Source organism: Heteronotia binoei, chromosome 2 (assembly GCF_032191835.1).
Source record: "Heteronotia binoei isolate CCM8104 ecotype False Entrance Well chromosome 2, APGP_CSIRO_Hbin_v1, whole genome shotgun sequence".
NCBI lineage: Eukaryota > Metazoa > Chordata > Lepidosauria > Squamata > Gekkonidae > Heteronotia > Heteronotia binoei.
In genome coordinates, this window is record NC_083224.1 from 141,929,639 (window position 1) to 141,945,763 (window position 16,125).

The 16,125-nt window shown below is 41.8% G+C and overlaps 1 protein-coding gene across 1 annotated transcript in view; it reads right to left on the minus strand.

The window, feature by feature from the left end:
• Positions 1-2,219: 2,219 nt before the first annotated feature.
• DDAH1 (dimethylarginine dimethylaminohydrolase 1) overlaps positions 2,220-16,125 on the minus strand; it is a 107,513-nt gene continuing 93,607 nt past the window's right edge. Inside the window, exons 5-6 of the mRNA XM_060232137.1 lie at positions 4,274-4,417; positions 2,220-2,498 (exon numbers count right to left, since the gene is read on the minus strand). Of these exons, the coding sequence (XP_060088120.1) occupies positions 2,382-2,498; positions 4,274-4,417 (261 nt within the window). The 3' untranslated portion in view covers positions 2,220-2,381. The remainder of the gene's footprint in view (positions 2,499-4,273; positions 4,418-16,125) is intronic.

Consider the following 16,125-nt stretch of genomic DNA (forward strand, 5'->3'; position numbering starts at 1 on the left):
AAACATTTAAGAACAGCAGTTTAGATTTCTTAGATTTTTGTATAGTTTGAATTTTATGAATAGTTTCAACTTTGCTTTCCCTTCCTATTTGCTTAGCTATTTGAACTTCCTGATTTTGTATCTCAACTGCTATACAAAAGTAATTCCAGAAAATGACGGGTTTTAGCAGGAAGTTGCTGTGAGACTGAATGTGAGCCCTCAGAGAGTTCCAATCCAAACTTTAGTCAAACTCTCCATTCTTTATGACGTTACAGAAGCCATTAGAATACAATTGTGATTTTTTTCCTTTTGTGTGGTGAAAACATATGAGTAAGGCCATAAGTGTGTGGCAGAATTTGCCATAACAAACATTTAAACTGAATTCTATAGTAAAAATTCACACAATTAAACCCTACCCCGATATGTCCATTGTTCTAGGTGCAACAACTGCTGTAAAATAACTGTTCCTTGTTCAGAGGACTATGCCTCTGTAAAAATAACGTTAGCCCAATCTCCCACTTTTTTGATTCTCAGACTTTTCAAAGAAGTTCAGCATTAGCTCTTATGCAAATTGATTGAATAAAATTTTAAAACAAAAACAAATATCCTCAAAAGCAAAGTGTAACAATTTGTCAATATTTGTAAAGCCAATTATCTCAATGTCATAGCATTATTATGCTCATTATTTTAAAAACACAACCAGGGTAAAATTAATTCATGAGTTATAAGGATTTGCAGTGGTTAAAAAGGTAAACAAATAAGTCACTGTCTTAGCCTCTAGTACATACTTACAAGTGATTTAAACTGTGCTGTAATTCAACACTACCAGAATAAATTCCCTTTGAATCCACCTCTGCAATAGCTTTTTCCCCCCAGATGCCACCTGCAGTTTGCAAAGGATTCTGCTCATGAATCTCTACAAATGCAACCCCAGTGCACAAGCAGCAACATGATACTATGGGATAACGAACACCCATTAGTTTTATACTGCAGCTGGTACTGCAGAGAAGGCTACACAGACTTCCACACAGAAGCACAGGTTCATAATGCTATTGAATTTCTTTCTTTTGAAATGTTTCCTACAACGTCTGTGTTAGGAAGAGAGCAAAAGAAAAAGTTATGAAAGACGAAGGTAGGGGAAAAGAACAGAAGGAAAATGAGGCAAAAAGTGAGACACAGAACAAAGGCAAAAGGTAGGAAGGAAAAGCTGCAGGGATTTAAATCAGGGCTGATTCCTACATCACGCTTTATTAACTAAGATCTGAAAGACCAATGTCAGTTACATTCATGCTCATTCCATGACTGTTTTTCTATGCAAAATTTAAGCTTGCCTTAAAACCTCTCTCATGTCATATACGTGAACATCTGATTGTTGCTAACGTGGAAAAGAAAGGGAAACAAAATCACCTGCAGTGGAAATGGAGTTTCTGGTTAATGTAGCTTTCACATTCATGTTATAAATTGATTGGATTCCCACAGGTGCAGGAAAATGGAGGGTGGCTATTTTTTTTTTGCTGATATTTTAGAGTAGAGGAATGGGTAAAGGCTGTTTGGCCCCTTTCTTCCAAACATTTCCCCACTCAAAAGCCTTCCCCAAGCTGGCTGGGGACCATACTTCCCCTTGCCATGGATGGTGATTGCTGGCTACAGAGGAATGAAGCAAGCAGCCCTTTCCTGATATTCCCCTATTCATATCTAGATCTTCTTGCGACAGTTTTGCACTAAGGAAAAAAAGAGATTTAGTTGGCAGCTCTTGCTCATCAATACCAGGCATACAAGACAGGTACATCCAACACAAAGGAATGGAGGAAGCCCTTGTAGAAGTATTATAAACTTCCTGTGACATCATCTTCATCAGCAGAAGCAGCAAATTAAGCACTCTCTACCATTAGACCCTAGCACCTGCATTATCCTGGAATATTAGGCACAAAGGTGCAGGTAAGCATAGACCTGCTGGGTTCAACACTGGTTTGTGGAAGATGGTCAAGAAAAATTACACCTTCTATAAGAGCAGGTCATAAGGCCTTAGGGAGACTTGCATACACAAAATTAATATGCACCTAACCACTGTAAAGTCTTAAGATCTGGGTCAATCAAAAGGAATGCTAGAAGTGGCCCACACTTCTAGTTTCTAGATCAGTTTCACATCAATTATATAAACCACTAAACATCATAATGATCTTCTGTTAGGCCAGACAAACATGCTGCAGAGTCCTTTTACTTCAGAAAAACAAACAAACCCATATGCACACTTTAATTACCATCTAAAGGGGCACCATTGTAAACAAAGGTTAGTAGCACAGTGGCACAGTAGATTGTCAAGAAAACCAATAAAAGTGGATACAGATTCATCTACCTTGCAGGTACATTATTGCCAGTTACAAGGGAGGGAGTCTGTAAATTCATAATTCTGAAGTTTTGTTAATAAGGACAGAAGTACAAGTGAGTGATCCATCTATTTTTTCTAGCTCTGTACAGGCTATAGGGATCATCATGTGGTCCTTCAGTTTTTCAAAGACCTATTTAGGAAAAGAAGAAAAAAAAGGAATTATAGATGTGAATAAATGTTTTAAAATAGATTGCACTAGTACAATTTTGCTTTTGCCTCAGATTAATTAGTAACTCGCCAGTGATCTTATTTTGGAAGTCCATATGTGCAGGCATGAATGCATACACAAATATACCCCTACCTACAATATATTTCAGTCTGAAAAGAGGCCTTTGGAAGTATCTTTAGCAGACACAGGGATGTGCAATTTGTTTTAATTTGGTATTTTTCAGTCCAGGTCTATTGGATCTGTGGGGAAAAAATAGTATTTCCAAAAAATCCTGAATCCCAATACCGGTATGGTGTTCAGATCTGGGATTCTTTTTTAATCCCAAAATGTTGGGGGTCCAATAGACTCAAGAAGAAAAATACCAGATTAAAAAAAAGCCAGCTCAATCCTGAGGTTGGCTTGGCTTCTCCTCCAGCCTGGTTTAAACCACACCGCAAGAGAAGCCAGATCCAGGATCTGCAGCCGTCATGGGGAGATCATTCTCTGAGGCACATGGATGCTGGCTGGGACAGCTTCTCTTTCAGCCTGGTTTAAACTATGCTGCAGAAGGATCCAAACTCAGGATCTGTGTGCCTTGGGGGATCACTTCCTGAGGCACACAGATCCAGGTGGAGATGGCTTCTCCTGCAGCCAGCTCTTGGATCTATGTGCTGCAGGGAGATCGCTCCCCAAGGCATGCAGATCCTGGTTGGGATAGCTTCTCCTGCAGTGATGTTTAAAGTATGCTGCAGAAGGAGCCAGACTCAGGATCTGCATGCCTCAGGGAGATAGCTCCCTAGGGCATGCAGATTCTGGCTGGGATGGCTTCTTGTACAGCCTGGCTTAAATCATGCTGCAGAAGGAGCCAGATCCAGGATCTTCATGCCTGGGGAAGATTGTTCCTTGAGTCATGTAGATCCTGGCTGGGACAGCTTCTCCTGCAGCCTGGTTTAAACAGGACTGCATAAGCTGGCTATCTTCTGCAGTCCCTTTAAACAGCAGGCTGTCTTCTGGACTGCACTAGAAACCCAACAAACAGAAAACCTATTTTCAGATCTACCCTGATCTATATATCAGGGATTTGGAGTGGGATTTTTTTTTCTAAAAAAACCCAAATACATTTGGGATGCCAAAATATACTCAAAAATACCAATTAGATGTTTTTTGGTTTTGTTTTGTTTCATGCCCCTAGAAATTGGTATGGGCAGAAAATTAGCAAAATTATTCCACATTCAGATAAAAGGCACACACACACACACATGCTGTGGAGTAGACTTGACAGAGAAAATTATAAGTCACCATCCAATCTAGAACAGGCTCAAAAGACTGAAAATTCTACAGCAGCAACCAGTATTCCAGCATATGATGTGAATCCCCCGATCTAGAGAAATGCAGAATTCTAGCAAAGAACTAGAAAAAGTATGCCTGTTTTCTGTGCTGTAACTATACAGCCAAATGAATGGGACTGCCTTTTTAAGATCAGCAGCCGAGGGACCTTTACATGAAGCAGCTTAGGTTCCTCAACAAACAGCATAAGCTCCATCAACTAGAACGCTAGCTGCACATACGTTCCCGCATCACTAGGCTTCATCTGATTTCTCCTTTTCTCATTTGTACATAACAGTAGTGTTATATACTGCTGTCAGTGTTTGAATAGCAGGATGATAATAAATTCTCTCCTATCCCTCATATCTCTTCTGAAATGTAGAATAGATTGGTACCTTATAGAAACAATGTCTCATTAGTGTTGCTTATACCTTTGCACTTTCTGGATACTCCTCAGGGGCTCGGTGCAACAAAATATGGCCTTTGCTGGGAATGTTTAAATATACACAGTTCGCTGCACTGTCATCGGGAATTGTAAGCTTATCATAGCGGTGATCGCTCATCTGCTGCATGGTCTGTAATGGAATTTAAATCAGAGAAATCCGTATGGTTAAAAATAAAATCACACAAAAAGAATACTTGCTCAATAGAGGTTGTTAATTCAAACTAGGAAGCCTCTCACCTTTCAGCAGCATTTCAAATGGAGGACATCTTAGTACACAGTGAAATAGCAATCAGTAGTACAATTTAGGACAATGTGTAAGATATCTATATGATATTGGATGATAAAATAACAAGAATAACTGTTTTTCCTCCTTGAAGATGATCTCAAAATGCTAAGCATCTCTGAAAATCAACTGTGTTAGGCTCTGGAACAAGTCAATGCTCATTCATGAGTTTAAAAAGAAAAAAACCCTGAATTTTTAGAAGTTTAAAGTAGGAAGGTTGCTTTAAATCTAAGTATTTTTTGAATTGTTTATCTGAACTATTAAAGTACATGCTAATAAAGTCACTCTGCAATTTAAAAACACTCTGTACAGTTGCTTGAAATGGGAAACTTTGGAGTGCTTTGTTTAACCTTCCCCAGCTGCAGGAAGATGAAGAGTCACAGGCGGCAATGAATGGAGACGCACGGAGGGGAACATGTCTGAGGGCTTGAACCAGGTTTTCATTGGCTAGTGTGTTCATACCTTATTTGAGTAGTGAAGGAAGGCTTGCTATGCAGCTGAAGTATACGTACATCTTTTTATATTACATTTCTCTTTACCCTGAATGTACTTGTGAAATTATGTCAGCATATGTGTATGCAAATGAATCATAAAATCACAGAGTTGGAAGGAGCCAACACCCTGCCCAGTGCAAGACAGATGTATGTATTCTAAGAAATCATCTAAAACCAGTTTGCCTTGCTATATGAGGTTATTATTATTATTTATTATTATTTATTTATTATTTATTTATTTTATTCGATTTATATCCCGCCCTACCCCACCGAGGCGGGCTCAGGGGTTCATTATCAGGCCTCAGATTCAGCAGGAGCTCACAAGAGCACAGCTCCTGAACCTTTCTGAGGGTTCCCCCTCTTCCTCCCCACCTACCTTGTCCATTGAATAATAGGTGCAGCTACATAACAATCCTGGGATCAGGAGAGTGGGCAGCCAGCCAGCCACCAGGAGTTTTGCCATACCTTCAGCAGCCCTCATTAACCCCTGGAGAAGCCTGCACCACCCTTTCTCCACTTCTTATGTGATTTTGGGCAGTGGATGGCTTGCTAGCCTTTTGACTGGGGGGGAGGGACGGCCAAGGAAAGTCCCAAGTGAGCAAGACCTGCTTGGGCTGGCTGGATCTCTAGCCAGCCCAAGCAGGCCTCGCTTGCCAGGGGTTCTCCTTTCTTGCATCGGGTTGCTTTTGGCTGGGGTGGGGCGGCATATGCTAATGAATTATGCTAATAAGCTCCACCACCTATTTTTATACAAAACGACTCCTGTTCATTACGAACATATTATAGGATTATGATTTTTCTTCTGCATCCTTAACAGGGTTTTATCTGTAGAAAAAGCCCAGCAGGAACTTATTTGCATATTAGACCACACTCTCTGACATCACGATTGTTTCACACAGGGCTTTTTTGTATATTAGGCCACATACACCTGATGCCAAGCCAGCTGGAACTGCGTTCCTGTGAGTTTCCGCTAAAAAATGTTTTTTTGGAGGAAAAAAGCTCTGATCCTCAACCAAAAGAACAAAGTTTTCTTCTTTTTAAAAACATAATCACCGGACCCAAACTATAGCTGTTCAGGATTTTTGGCTATTAAAACAGTAAATGCCACTGCTTTGGGTTTTTTCTTCAGTATTTTGGAATAGTAGTTGTTATAATGAGCACAATCAGACCCATTGTGAGAGTTAACATACTAGTTTTCAAAATAGAAACGATTGTATCAATTTATTAATACATGTGGTTTAGTCACTGGCTTTCCCCCACAAGTGCAGAGCAAAAGGTTGGAACCCCTTATGCTACTGCAAATAACTTCTGCTTGTACTGAGGGGATTCCATCCCCCAAATGTACCCCCACAAGCCTCATCCCACACCATTCACAAGGATTGGGAGGGAATGCAGCAGGAAGAAGTTCTGCAAGTGGAACTCTACTATGGTTCTCCAAGTCCTGCCCGCTATTAGCATACTTCTTGCTATTTATTTCTTCAATAATAAGTGTTTCATGTTACATAGAGCTGCTTTATACTGAAACAGACCGCTGATCTACTTACATCAATACTGCCTGCTTGGACTAGCAGTGGCTCTTCAGGGTTTCAAGTCTAGGTCTTTCACATCACTTACCTGACCCTTTTAACTGGTGATGCCAGGGACTGAACCTGGGATTTTCTGCATATAAAGCAGATGCTCTACCACTGAGTCATGTCTCCCCTGAGCTCTTGCATATTTTTTGTTCACTTAAAAATGTGTCGCCCCTAATCAAAAGAATAAATATACTCAGCTTAATCTCCTAATTTACAGAATACATAGTTTAGAGATCAGCAGCTGAACACTGTCTCTTTACTCATTACTTGTCTCTAAAGCTAAACAATTGGCCTGCATAATGGAGCACTGAAAAAGAATCTAACTGACAGCAGGGTCCCCCAAAGCAGTGCACACATCTCTCAATAGTTCTTTGGTATGTCTGACTACAAGAGACATTGTACAGCTGACTCATAAATATGAGTATAAATATTAAGTGAGTAAAGAATGTCATGCATTTGTAGGGAAATGTCGTCATTGTTCTTTGAAGAAGACCCTATGGCTGTCTGGGGTCATTTTTGTTTCCTTCGTAGAACAAATAGCTATTGCTAGAATACAAGACTACTTTGTAGGAAAGCATGTACAGATATAAATGCAAAAAGATTTAAAATATCCCTATTTATTTGATTTATAATTTTCTCTTCCAAATCTTTGTTGAAAGCATTTACCAATACATCCGTATATAGTTAAAAGCACAAATCCTAAAAATAAAAGTTTCAGAGCAATGGATAGCTAATGCAAATGTTAAAATACTATAAATAAAGATGCTTCAGATAATTTCAGTACCAAAGAACTGGAAAGTAGCTAATGTTATACCAATTTTTTAAACAGGATCCAGAGATGATAATTGTTTTGGGTAAATTATTCCAAATGTTTATTAAAGACCGAATTATTAAACTTATTTATTGTATTTATAATTTAGATTTATAATTTGCTCAATCCCTGAATATTCAGGGCTCTGAGCGATGAACAACAATAGTAAAACATATCATCCAAAAACTAAAACAATTTCACAAATAATAGTATTCATATGGCACTAAATACATCTAATTTCAACTGTGTCCTCCTCTCATGGGTGGGTGGTGGGGGTAGAAGGGAGGTAATGGGGGGAGAGCCAGCCAACTTGTTGAAGAATAAAGCCTGCTAAAGAAAAATGAGTATGGCTTCTGCAAATGAAAACCCTTCCTACCTAACCCTTTGGAGTTCTTTAAGAAGGTTGACAAACATGTTAAGAAAGCAATTCCTAAGACGATATAACTGGATATAAATTGCTGAGCAGACAGGTTAAAACGGATAAACGGAAGTACTTCTTCACCCAAAGGGTGATTAACATGTGGAATTCACTGCCACAGGAGGTGGTGGCGGCCACAAGTATAGCCACCTTCAAGAGGGGTTTAGATAAAAATATGGAGCACAGGTCCATCAGTGGCTATTAGCCACAGTGTGTGTGTATATATAAAATTTTTTGCCACTGTGTGACACAGAGTGTTGGATTGGATGGGCCGTTGGCCTGATCCAACATGGCTTCTCTTATGTTCTTATGATTTCCAAAGGCTTCTAATAAGGTACTTCACCAAAGACTCCAAAATAAATTTTGCAGTCATGGAAGAAAAAGATGGGTCCTCTTATTGATGAAAAATTGGTTAAACAACAAAAGTAGGAATGATGCATAATTTTCACAGTGAATGGAAATAAACAGCAGGGTCTCACAAGAATTAGCACAGCGACCAGTGCTATTTAATCTTTTCATTAATTAGCTGGAATTAGGGGTGAGCATGAACAGATGAAGCTACTTTACATTGACACAGACTGTTGATCTGTCAAGGTTAGTACTGTCTACTCAGGCTGGCTGGCAATGGTTTCCAGGGTCGCTACTGCCAACGCCAGATCCTTTTTCTTGGAGATGCTGGGGATTGAACCTGGTACCTTCTGCATGGCACATAGATGCTCTTCCATAGAGCCAAGTTTACAGAGGATACCAAATTATTCAGGAAAGTGAAGACAGCCAACATCCTTCGGTAAACTGGGAGATGTGGCAACATAATGAAAAAGTTCGCATTCTTAGTCCAATATCAATCATCTTGAAAGCAAGATGATTGACATTGGACTAAGAATGCGAACTTTAAATATATTTTAATAGGGTCAAAATTGGTGGTTACTCAGAGGTTAAGAGATCATAGAGTAGTTGTGGTACCTTGGCGAAAATGTTGACTCAGTGTGCTGCAGTGGTGGAAAACGCAAATGCCATGTTCGGGATTATTAGGAAAGAAAATGAAAATAAAATGGCTGATACTGGAATGCCCTTGTATAGATATATATTTACTTATTAAAAACATTGATATGCCTGCTTTTCTTCTGAACATCTCAGATAGCTATATGCATTTTTAAAAAGATGTTGCATGTCTGAAGAAAATACATCACCTTGTTCTCATATATACTAAACTTCATTCATTCAGGAAGAATCTGGGACTTTTCACTAAGGGAGAAAATGGGATTTCTTAAATTCTGCAGGGGATGGAGAAATTGGACAAAGAGAAGCTCTCTTCTAAGATTACAAGTAAGGGGGGGTGTCATCCAGTGAAGTTAAGATTCAGGAGGGACAAAACATCCTGAATACAATAACTGAGTACATAAATTATGACATTCAATGTCAGTGGATGGAGAGTTAGCCATAAGCATAGAAAATTTAAAAGTGGAGGATATTCATGGAGGATAGGCCCATCTATGGCTACTACATCATGGGATAGCCTTAGTTTCTATGTTCTGCTTGTTGGCTCTGCAGACAACTACAGGATAAGAACATAAGAGAAGCCATGTTGGATCAGGCCAACGGCCCATCCAGTCCAACACTCTGTGTCACACAGTGGCAAAAAAAATTATATATACACACACACTGTGGCTAATAGCCACTGATGGACCTGTGCTCCATATTTTTATCTAAACCTCTCTTGAAGGTGGCTATACTTGTGGCCGCCACCACCTCCTGTGGCAGTGAATTCCACATGTTAATCACCCTTTGGGTGAAGAAGTACTTCCTTTTATCCGTTTTAACCTGTCTGCTCAGCAATTTCATCAAATGCCCACAAGTTCTTGTATTGTGAGAAAGGGAGAAAAGTACTTCTTTCTCTACTTTCTCCATCCCATGCATTATCTTGTAAACCTCTATCATGTCACCCCGCAGTCGACGTTTCTCCAAGCTAAAGAGTCCCAAGCGTTTCAACCTTTCTTCATAGGGAAAGTGGACTATTATGTGTATTATTTGTCTAATCCAGAAGGGCACCTCTTTTGTTCTTATTATATTCATCCATGTTCCCCAAGGCAGTATTCTTTTAATTTTCAGGGTATATGGCACATTACATAGGGGGGATATTTCTATTATATCCTGCATGTGAAACATCTGGCTGCCCACTATGGGAATCAGCATATTGGACTTTATATACCTTGAATCTGGTCCTGAAATGCTGTTTCATATCCAATAACATTTAACACTAGTAAAACAATCACATAATTCAAATAATCTGCAGAAGATGAAGTTACATACAAATTTGCAAATGAATACAAATGTTTTTCATTTGCATAATTTATCAGCTATTTTAATTCTCCTTGGCACAGAATGTGGGTTACCTTAGTGAAGTGTTATTCCAAATTACATTAGCTCTATTCACAATGAATTAATTCATCTAGCTTCCATCTTTATGTATATCAAATAATTATAGTAGCATAAAACTACTGGTATTCGTGAAGAAAGAACTAAGGACTAGTCCAGTCTAACGCAGTAGGACTTCTCAATCTTGTTGGAAAAAAGTAAATCAAACCTGCTATTGTAATTTTTATGGAAGCAGTTGCTCAGCTCTCAGGAATGTATTTTGATTCAGTTGCAAAAGATCATTTAAACAGAAGGCACAGAAACCAAACACCTTTTGCTTTTGTTTACAGTATTCAGTGCTTCTTTGGAAAATATAACCCTGTATTAAGCAATATCTTCCATGGTACGTAAGGCCCCAAGTGCAACAGCAACTTAAACCAAGACCAAACACAGGAACAAAGGATGGCAATAATTAGAAAGCAAATTTAGACCTATAAAATGTGTAGATTATGCTCATGTTAATCCAAGCAGAAAGAACAGTTGAGTGCTATCCCAGTGGACAGGATGTGGATCTATGTGTCTTTGGAAGAATATTAAGCCAACAAGTTTGAAAACTGTTTACTATCTTAATTACTACATTCAATGGAGGTTGGGGAAAGGAATCAAAATTTTCTTGGAACACATGATCTGAAGAATATCTGATCTATTTAACCTGTGAAGTATCACAGTTCTGGCTAAAAGGGTAAAAAGAAGGAAATAAACCTCACTGGTCAACAAAACCTCCTTGCACTAATAAGTCAAAACAGATGAGATGTTACCAGCTGAACTTAAAAGTCTGCTAGCAATCAAGAGATCTGCTCTTATTGCATTCAGACTCACGTTTGCTTCTTACATGGCTGTGCAGGAACTTGATACAACACAAAGAAAAAATTGTAAATTGTCTATGAAGATGCCCACATCATACCACATGATAACTTGTAGGTTTGTGAAAACATTAAGCACTCACATTTCCCAGCCATACCAATGGAGGGAGGCAAAACACATCAGCTCAGCCTTCCTAAAATATAAATTTCCACAATCTTTTGCCCTAATCTGCCTCTTCAAAATCTTGGGATTGGGCTGCGGTTTAGCAGTTGAACCTCAGCTTTGTATGCAGAAGATCCCAGTTTAAATCCCTGGCATCTCCGATAAAAAGAATCAGATAGTAGGTGTTGGAAAGATCTCCATTTGAGATCCTGCTTGGCTTCTTCCAGTCAGAGTAGACAATACTGACTTTGACAGTCCAATAGTCTGATTCAGTATAAGGCAGCTTTATGCATTATGTCCCTTGTCTACATTTATAGCTTTCTCAGTGTTTCAACCACTGTGAAACAACAATCTTTTAAATATGTGCTTGTTGTAGAATAAAAAATAGCAACAAAACAGAAAACTATTCAGAATTTTTGCTAATATTCACATAATACTTTTTGAATGAGTAGCTAACTATCTATGCTTGCAACAGTACTTGAGGGACCACATGACAGGAAGATAATATATTATAGTTTGTTTGTTTTAGCCACTATTTTGAGCCTTCAAAATAGAAAATAATATACACTGAAGAAAAATACTATATTTGCAGTTATTACACAATAGTCCAAAGGAAGGTAGCCTCCTCTATTCATCTGTATGGTAACTGTCTAGCAAAGACTGCTTGGCTAGCTACCTGCTCTTTCTTTTCCTGCCAAGCAAATGGAGACAGAAAAAGGCAAACACTTAACAGCAAACAGCAGTACCTTAAATGTACTATGACAACCCACAAGTCTATGCAAGAGGAGCCATGGCCACATGGTACAGCAATGGCTCTATATATGGAATAATAATAACACTGTCATCCCAACCTGATAGCACATCAAGCTGCAGGACAGATATGGGTCACTGCCAGTGTTCCCTCTAAGCTGAGTTAGTGTGAGCTAGCTCACAGACTTTTAGCCTCCAGCTCACACATTTTTGTCTTAGCTCAGGAAGGATGACCCCAGAGCACACTAATATATGCAGTAGCTCACAACTTTAATGCCAGTAGCTCACAACTTTAATGCCAGTAGTTCACAAAGTAAATTTTTACTCACAAGACTCTGCAGCTTAGAGGGAACATTGGTCACTGCATAGAAAGCATGGGCCAGATGTGCAGGTAGACTTGAGAACAATCTGCTAAAAATTAAGTGCAGCCAAGATTACAAACAACATGACCATTTGGGGGGCTACTAGGGCGAGGAGCCTCTTTTTTTCTGCTGTGGGTATAATCCAGTTTTCCCAAAACTGTACCACAAAAATCCTCCTGTCCTCCAACAGGAAATTCTATTTATCTTCCCTGAAACCTTTCTCCTACTGCCAATAACTTTATTCACTATAATCTTCCTCTTCTACTTCCTGCAGATGGATTTTAGAGGCAGATGATGGTACAGTACCACTGCTTAATTCAGTTTTGTAAAACAGATACAATGGACATTGATTTTGCCAGGCTACATTATGTAAGATGTACTACTGAGAAAGCTTCCTTGTTTATTAAGATTCTAGCAGTCATAAATTCAATTTGTCTGAGTCTGGTTTCCTGCCCAGAAAACCTTTGCCTGACCAGTTATACCAGCGACCTGGCATTTCCTGTATGCCTGATTTTTCTGGGAATTTTGTCCCTCCTGGACAGGGTGATTTTTGCTAGACATTCTCTTAGTCCTTAGTCATGCTTTCTTGATGTCAAACAAAATGATTTCCAAAGGCCACAATCTCCACACACTCCCCCCCCCCCCAATTGCGTTTTACAAAATATACTTCGCCAAATGATGTCTATGGTAACAAGTAATACATTTGAGACTGATTGAAGGCCCAGGACTTAGTAAGGAGAGGTTATGTGGAGAAACACAACAACACAACCACAATATTTTGGCATAAAAACAGGCTACAGCTTTTACTGATTATAGCCCAAGGAGCATTGGTGAAGCATGGGGGCAGCCGATCTTGGCCAACCAAGTGACTTGTCTGCCACTCAATAAAAACATCCCTCAACCCATTTGTGGGGAAAACCCAAGAGTAATAAATATTATTGGTATCACAAGGGCAGCTGCCACTGGGATGAGCCTGGGCATAGCTCCTGAACTGCCCATACTACATGACGGCTCAAAACCCCAGACCCCATAAGGGAGTCCTCAGAGGGAGGGAGGATACAGACACACAGGCCCTTCTCCCCCAAAAGGATCTGCCCAGATGCGCAAAACTGCCCAGCTGTGACAGTTAAAGTACACACACAGAGAAACCCAAAATCTCAGTAAGGATGGAGACGGATCCAGGCAAAAAGAGCCTGCCAAAACTTCTCACGCTTCAGCATACGTTATCCAGGCCCATGGATAACGTATGATGGCCAGTGTGGTGGCCTGAGGCTCCTGCCTTTGCTGCTGATGGACTAAGGGTGGAAAAGCCTCCTCCAGATCCCTCCTGGGTCTGTGCTGCAAACCAGCCATGTTAGGTGAGTCACAGCCATGCTTAGCAAAGACCAGGGCCAGTGCCAAGATTTTTGGTGCCCTAGGCCAGGTTTATTGGCGTTGCAACTGGCCTGGGGTGGAGCGAGGAGAGGTGGGGATCCTTGCAGCTCAGCCACAGGGGGAGGGGTAGGTTCGGTTAGCGCGCCCCTGGCACAGGCAGGCCCCCCACCCTCGGCTGCCTGTCTGCCTCCCTTCGCCTCTGGCCCAAGTCACATCCTGCTTTGCACAACCCCAGTCAAAAGCAGGAAGGTCCTGGCCATGCTCCTCCCCACCCCCTGTGCCCAATCCAACCTCTCCTTCCCCCTCAGGCATGGCACCATCCAGCCTCACCAAACACCCAAATGTGCTAGCTGCCCAAGACCGACCCTGGAGCTAGGGTTGCCAAGTCCAATTCAAGAAATATCTGGGGACTTTGGGAGTGGAGCCAGGAGACTTTGGGAGTGGAGCCAGGAGACATCGGGGCAGAGCCAGGAACAAGGGTGTGACAAGCATAATTGAACTCCAAGGGAGTTCTGGCCATCACATTTAAAGGGACCGCACACCTTTTTAAATGTCTTCCTTCCATAGGAAATAATGAAGGATAGGGGCACCTTCTTTTGAGGCTCATAGAATTGGATCCCATGGTCCAATCGTTTTGAAACTTGGAAGATACTTTGGGGAGAGTCACTAGATACTATACTGAAAATTTGGTGCCTCTACCTCAAAAAAACAGAGAGGTTGAGAATCGATCTCCATATAGAGAATAATGAAGTACTCAGCAGACTTCCCCCCCCCATTTCTGGCAATACTGAAGGGGGAGTGGCCTCTCTACTCACGAGTTGCTGCTAACTTCTTCAAAGTAACACAGACACCCCATCCCAAGAGGAAGCCTTTCAATCAGCGACTGAAGCCTCCGGAGGTAGAAACGCACATGGTCCTCTGGGGGCGGAGCTCCCCCCCCTCCGCCGGTCAGACTCCCCGAGGAGATGCCTATAGCAGCTGGAGAGGATGCAAGGACTACGAGTCCCAGCATGCACCTCGCGAAGGGAGGCCGCGCCGTTTCCCCCCACCCACCCCTCCCGCTTCCACATTTTTGGAGATCGAGGGAAAAGGCTGCTAATTCAGGGGTCCCCCGGCGGGGCGGGGGGGTTGGGAAGCCTACCTGGAGCACCCATGGCCCCCTGCTGCAACTCATCAGCAGAGGCATTGGTGCGGCCTGCAATTTAGGTCCATTGATGCATTGGAGTTTTAACAGCCTCCTTTTCTCTCTGCCAGTGTTTTGTATAGCTAAATTGTCTTTTCAGGGGGATTCAAAGGGTATTATGAATGCCACTGGTCTCAAAGGTGAGGATGGTCTGATTAAACCAAGCATGGGGAAGAAGTCAAAGAGGCACCTGCTGAAGATGTGCCAGCAGTCAGCAGCCTTGGGATATCACTTGGCTCCCCCCCCCCCGCCCGCTTTGGCATTTGAACATAAATCACTGGGTCTGCAGAGTGGTGAGGCACATTTCTGTGCACAGAAGGGGAGGAGCCACCAGGCAAAGGCAGTGGCAGGCAAGGCACACAGAAGCTGTGACCAGCATCCTAACCAGGCTTGGTTTGAAGCAGCTGAGCTCCACAAGAAGAAAGGGAGCAGAAGCAGAAAAGAGTGGAATTATTTGTCATAATCCTGCCTTTCTGCCGCCAAGCAGAGGTTCCTGCCAGTCTGGGGGATGCTTTGCAAAAGCTTTTGGGACCCTGCAGATCTGGTATTCTTTGTCAATGCCAAGATCGTGGTCATTTTCTTAACCCCAAATTCTTTGCCTGGGTTGTTTTAAGAGTAGAAAAGGGTGATGCAGGCCTTTTCTCTTTTTTCCATTCTAGTTCACTCTCAACCAATGAGACTGCAGAGATGGAGAGGGGTGGGAGGAAAGATGCATAATTTATTGCTGTGTAACCCATGAGCCTGAAGGGAGGGAGGGAGCTGATCTATGAATTGTATTATTGTTGTGCACCACATGCCACCCATCCCATTCCATCCCTGCCATGGCTGTCATCACCACCACCTTCTTGGCTGGGCACCAGAACTGCTGCTCCAGTGCCTGGCCTGTGCTCCGCACTGCCTCTCCTCCTTCCCCCACAGGTGGCTGTGCCAGGAGCTTCTGCCACCACCACTCCTGCTCACTGAATCCCCCCTTCCTTGCTGGGCCAGCAGCAGACTGGAGGGGCCAGAGGATGACTGAGGAGGCAAGGAGGGAAAGCAGGCAGTATGAAGGAAGGGAGGCGGGCAAGGGAAGGAGGGAGGCAAGGCTGGCCCAGAGGGAAGGAGAAAGGGGAGGGAACCAGAGCTACACCCACCTACATGCCTCTCCCCACTTTGTGCTTTCTTCCTCCTGCATAGCCAGGTGACTCTGTGCCACCTGCCTACCTGGC